This window comes from Pomacea canaliculata, linkage group LG9 (assembly GCF_003073045.1).
Source record: "Pomacea canaliculata isolate SZHN2017 linkage group LG9, ASM307304v1, whole genome shotgun sequence".
NCBI classification, from domain to species: Eukaryota; Metazoa; Mollusca; class Gastropoda; order Architaenioglossa; family Ampullariidae; genus Pomacea; species Pomacea canaliculata.
This window is the reverse complement of record NC_037598.1, coordinates 2,596,792-2,602,791: the sequence shown is the minus strand read 5'-3', so window position 1 is coordinate 2,602,791 and position 6,000 is coordinate 2,596,792. Positions and strand designations below refer to the sequence as shown.

General features: G+C 48.3%; 1 protein-coding gene across 1 annotated transcript in view; it reads left to right on the top strand.

Annotated features, from left to right (window-relative positions):
• The first annotated feature begins 1,832 nt into the window (after window positions 1-1,832).
• Window positions 1,833-6,000, top strand: part of LOC112572968 (voltage-dependent calcium channel subunit alpha-2/delta-3-like) — a 141,381-nt gene continuing 137,213 nt past the window's right edge. Inside the window, exon 1 of the mRNA XM_025252989.1 lies at window positions 1,833-2,247. Within this exon, the coding sequence (XP_025108774.1) occupies window positions 2,066-2,247 (182 nt within the window). The 5' untranslated portion in view covers window positions 1,833-2,065. The remainder of the gene's footprint in view (window positions 2,248-6,000) is intronic.

Below are 6,000 nucleotides of genomic sequence, written 5' to 3'. Positions count from 1 at the left end.
ACTGACGACTGCTCGTTCTCATTCTTTGCATGAAACTGTTTTTTTCCAATAATTGTCTATCTGACTCAATCACTTTTGCGGAAATTTCTTACTGGTTTAAAAAAAGCAAACTAGTATGGCGGTTTGGCTGTAGGAGGGAAGTCGGCCTGCATCACCATCACGAGGGCAGCTGACCATGTGTCACATGTTCAGTGAGAGATGTCTCTGGTCATCTAGTGGTGCAGCGGTTGACACAAGGAGAGACGTGGGGTGCGAGTGTACATCTCACCTGCTTTTTGTCTGTCTTCCTTGCTTGGGAGGATGGACTTGTTTACTATAGTAGTCTCACCTGTTGACTCCAGCAACACTCACCTTGCTGGGAGCTCCACGAAGCGGTTTGTAGTATTATTAAAGATGTCCAGTTTGTGAACTGATCCATTCAAAAGTCACTTATCATCGGTTTTCTTTTTCTTTCTTTTCTTGCATTTCATTTCGTTTGAGTTGAGACTATATGCGTTCACTGTATGTCTCACCCGTCACTCGCTCTCCTCACTAGCTGGCGGTCTGATCATACAGTGTATACACTTTCATCATACATCATACAGTGTATACACTTTCATCACACAGTGTATAAACTCTCATCAAACATCACACAGTATAAAAACTTTCATCATACAGTGTAAAAACTTCATCACACACACTTTCCACTCTGACTCGTTCTGCTGTTTCTGGTGCCGGTCCTTGATACCCCCCACCCGGCTCGCTCCCATCTCTGGCTCATCAGAACTGCTCTGTGCATCCCATCCACTGGCACCAGGCCTCCTCCTTGCACTGAGACAAAGAATTGGACAAATGTATTTGTACTAACAGCCCAACAACTCGCAGCAAATCCCCGTGAAAATGTGACAAGGAAGCGTGAAGTAGTCCTGACTAGCAGACACATCTCTTCAAAAACTGATCGTTGGCAATCCAAACATCGAAATTATCGTCTTTGTAGAGATCGAGAGATCATCGACATCATTGCTAAACTGTGATGTTAATGGTAGTCAGTTAAAAGTTATCAGTCCTAGTAACATCTGATCCCGGACATCTTGTGCTTTGAACAGTACAGATAGTCTTTTCGATTATTTCTGTTCTTTTCTTCTTCGTTTGTTCCGTGTCTCACCTGTGCAGTCTATTTCTGTGCATGTATGACTGTGTAGTGGGACTGTGTGTTCAAACCTTTCTTCGTATGTTTATTGAAAGTCGATTTGAATGAAACCTTTGTGTGTGATGAACAAAACTCTGAAGCCGCCAAGCGATCAAAGATGAAGAGTCAAGAATCAGAAAAAACATCACTTGGAGACAAAAGCTGTGAAGCCAGTCACCTGTGGTGGATGTACACGAGAGGCTAGTCCTTAATACGGACTGTACTGCCATCCTGACAGCCACAACAAGCAGGGTGCAGGAGCCTGTAGGCAGGGTGCAGGAGCCTGGAGCACCACAGCAGGGTGCAGGAGCCTGTAGGCAGGGAGGATGAGCCTGTAGGCAAGGTACAGGAGCCTTTGGCACCACAGCAGGGTACAGGAGCCTGTAGGCAGGGTGCAGGAGCCTGTGGCACCACAGCAGGCAGGCTGGGTGCAGACGAATCGATGTGTTATGCCGCCTGGGTCACCGTCGTATCAAAGCGATTGTTAGCAGATAAACCACTCGTTACGCCTTTGCATCCTTTCAATCGATCAGCCTCCAACCCCCCACGACCAACATGGACTCGCCCTGGTGTTATTGGCACTCGTGGCGGAGGAATGGGTGCGCGGGGGAGGGGAGGCTGGTCGTGGGGCGGGTGTAGCAGGAGCCACGGAGCAGCAGCGCCGCGCAGCCGGAAAACGGAACTGCGAGCGCAGGGGCCGCAACTCTGCAAGCCTGTCGTCTGCCGCCGTTTGTCGCTCAGTGGATGTGCGCGTGACTTCCAGCATCGTTTGAATCAGTCCAGCTGGATGTCTGGAGGAGGCAGGCCACCCTGGCCACTACTTTCGTCTGCTCTCGTCGTTGACGACCGTGCTGCTGGCTGCAGGCCTCCTCTGTGTGGAGGATCGACTTTGTTGACATGGGTCCTGGCGCAGTCGCTGTCGCCGCTGGTACCCGACCTTCAAACTTTCCTGGCCGCCCGCGATACACGTGCGGGGTGGCCCGGGTGGTAGTGCTTACTGTCCTCGTGCTGTGTGTGCGTGATATCAGTGCTCAGAACAGTGCTTTCGACAAGCGAGAGTTGGACATAAACCTAGATGTGTGAGTATTTATTTATTTCACTTTTTGTTTACATGTTCGTGGTGAATGTCTCAATGGTTTTTGGCAGCAGTTCATCCACAAAGATACCAACACACATCACATATGTCACAAACCTTGTATCACACACACACACACTTCCTCTATTGCTGTCATCCTCAAGTTCCATGATACTTCGTGTCGGCCCGTGTATAGATGTTTACATAAATACATACGCACATGAAACAAACGAAACAGAGAAAACATATTAAGAATTACGGTAGAATTCGGGTGGGTGAGAGAGTTGAGTAATAAATTTAAAATGTTGAGAATGTTATCCCTGTACGAGAGAGACAGAGGGGGCAGGAAGACAAAGCTGCAGCTGCAAACAAATAATTTTGTTAGGATGGCGCAAGACGCTTAAAATAAAATCCGTTTCGTCGAACTATCGACTGACCTCAAATAACAAGACCTGAGTTTAATCTTATGTTACTTCCAATCCCGTGGACTGGCGGTTGGTTATGAAACTCGGTCTGGCGGCTGTTTGTTTTGCTGACTGGAGCTGACGGTCCTGTAGTGACATGTCTGTAGTCGGAAGGACACGTGGTCGGTCCTGACTCCTGACTCCGGGTTGTGCCGCGGTTGTTTGTGTGCGCGAGGGCTTGTGAAGACGAGTTGGCAGCCGAGGCCCACGTCTGGAACTTTGTACACCATCCACCCATCCCCATTTCTATGTTCCTTGTACGGTTGTCAAGTTACTTCTCTCCTCTCCCTCCCACAAACTCTTTCTTCACATTCATCCCAGCGCCTTGCCTTGAACTATTTCATCGACTTATCATAAGCAGGCATCACTCCAGCCTGTGTAGTGCTGTTCACGGTGTTCAACGCATTGTTGGCGGTGTGGCGTTGTCGTGTCTCTTCGATTGCACATGAACCTTGCCATTACCCGGCACCAACTGCCGCGTGCGGCGTAACGCGCATTACCATTACCATTACCATTACAGGTTTCCGCGCGGCGTGTGTCAAAGCGAAAGTAACGGCGGGTAGAAATGTATAGCCTTCATTTCTCCAAAATTGTGTTTTAATGTGGTCAGCGAATCGGAGTCTTTGATTATGCAATCCCATTTCAGAAATGGAAAATAACCATCATCACCTGCTTGGTTTGATCGCCCCCCACACCTTGGTGTCACGGCTGTCATCAGAGTACGCGACTGCAGAGGTAGTCCCCAGACTTTTGATCGTGGGAAGTGAAGTGTTATACATTGTACTTTTTATGAAGACATTTTGTGGGAGGGTGTCGACAATCTCCCCTTCAACCCTGTTAAAACTACACTGTGCTACGCGGGTATCAAACCAACAAGCTACCCGGCTTTCGCTTCTATATAGTCATCTAAAAATAGCATGAATTTACTTTTATAAAGTGTAAAGTACACAGACTTCTTTACCATCAATTTACCTCCCTCTACTCCCCCACCTCTCCCCCGCACACAAGACAACCGTTAGACTTCTATGATCAGACGACATTCCTCCCCTCGTCAATCATACCCGCTACAACATTCTCGCCCTTTGGGGTTCCGTTATGTTTGTGTGCGCCTGTTGAAGCGCTGGACATAATGTTTTATGATCCATCTTGACAATAACAGGAAGGAGACATCCAGGACAGCTTATAGCCAGATACAAAGACACATTTTCTTTATTTTCCGTTTGGGTGGCGGTGATGACAGAGTGATACCCGCTGATAGCTGCTGTCTGTCTGGCCGCAATAATATGCGGAGCACCTCACACCTGTTGCTGGGTGGAAGGAAGCACTTTGAATGTTAAAAACACGTCTGCACAGTCAGTATTGATTCCAGGGGGCGGAAGTCGCTTCTTCACCTGGCTAGTTCTTCTGCGAGAAAGACTGTTGTGTGACTATGCGCAGACACGTGTGCAAGCCTGCTTTTGTGTATGAGTTTGTGTGTGTGTGTGAGAGAGAGACCGAGAGATGTTTTGAGAGGGATGTATAAACGTGTGTGTATATGTGTGAGGTGATTTCCTCCTGTTGTCTTCAGTTGTAGTCGGTGTGCGTGAAGGGGGCGACGTGTAATGTGAACTATTCAACATCGTTTTTGACAGCTGCATAGGACAAACACTTCGAGACTATCAAACCTTCATTTTGTTGGTGGAAAGCCACCTGTTCAGCCTCATTCTGCAGACAACATCCATTTGATGGCAGGCGCCCTAAAAGTGCAAGATTACCAACAAACTAACAGACAGTGCAAATGTGTATAGAATGGAGACCCTCACTGACGACAGCATAGTTGTAGGAAATACCGAGAGCAACGACAGAGATGGAATTGAAGAGAGTACAGCTGGAGGAGGAGGAGGATTTGGAAGTTTCCCTTTACACAAATGACAACTGCACGGGAGACATGCACACCGGGATTGTAGCGATTACCAGGTTAAAACATAGTATTAAAACATAGTATTAGCCTCTGCAGGTTCGCCATCAGGTCCACAGCTCCCCTCATGGTGCTCATCCTGTTGTGCTGATGTAAGGTGTGAACAGTGCTTGCCGTGCGGAGACGATGATCGAAACCCAGTGCCTCAGAAAACTCCTCCTAATCTGTTGCATGATATGCAAATCCGACTTTGTTGGCTCGTTGGCAAGCAGGAGCCTCTTCTGGCGACGATGAAGTCGCCCACGTGGTCTGGTTCCTCCACGTGACTCGCTCCGACAGCTGATGTCAGGTACCTTGGAAAGGTGATCCACTTAGCAGCGGACAGGGAACAATATTGACTGGATAACATAAACATGGTCACCCCCTGCATCCATTGAACAGTTCGCACTCACGACCTGCAGACCGCCACAACTGGGGGACAGCTGGCACCAGTCCAACAATGATGTTCCGGTTAGCTGGCTGTGTGTGTGCGCGCATGCGTTTGTCAGCCTGTCACAGTCCCTCTTTGTCTTCCGTTGCCGTTGCCTGCAGACCAGATATGGTGAATGTCAGGCCTGGCTCCCTTGTTGTCTTCACACACACCCACACACCCACACACCCACGCTCCGTTACCCGTGTCTACACGACACCCGCCACTAATCGGATCCCGTCCTTCGCCTCTAATTAGATCACATCACCTTCCGCTCCTTGCGCCAGTAACTCACCGTCTCACTTGAGCAAATGTTGTCATAGTCATGGAGATGGGCCACCAGCTAGCCATTCGGTCGCTACGATGCCGATCCATCAAGGGCTCCGCCAGTCCTCAACAGAAAGTTGAAAGTGTTGATTCAGCTCGCGTGTCGTCGTTGCTGTGGCCGTTACGACCTCATCAGGTCAAGAGAAAAAAAAAAGCTGCTCAAAACACTCTTCTTTGATAACATTTATATTCTGCGACCTAGATTGACATTACGTCTGCTGCCAGTGATGAGGATGACGACGACACCGACAACGACGACGACAATTAATACAGCAACTACGACAAAGATAATGTTATAGCTAATAAAAACTCTGAAGTAAAGAAAGTAGCACAAAATAAAGCTGCATGCAAGACAACACATTCTATAAAAGTGCACACCTCAAGGAGGATGAGATGAAAGGCTGTAGTTTTTATCTGCTGACTGACTACTGCTCATCTCCGCATGTTTACCGCTTGACTGCCGCCATTGCTGCCCATCAGACAAATGTTATATTAAAGGATGAGAGCCACTGCCTGGGGAGGTCGGGTGTGAGGGGCAGAGAAGTAGAAAGGATAACGGTTACTTTAACGGATTGAATTGATTGGATGGAGGAGAACTGG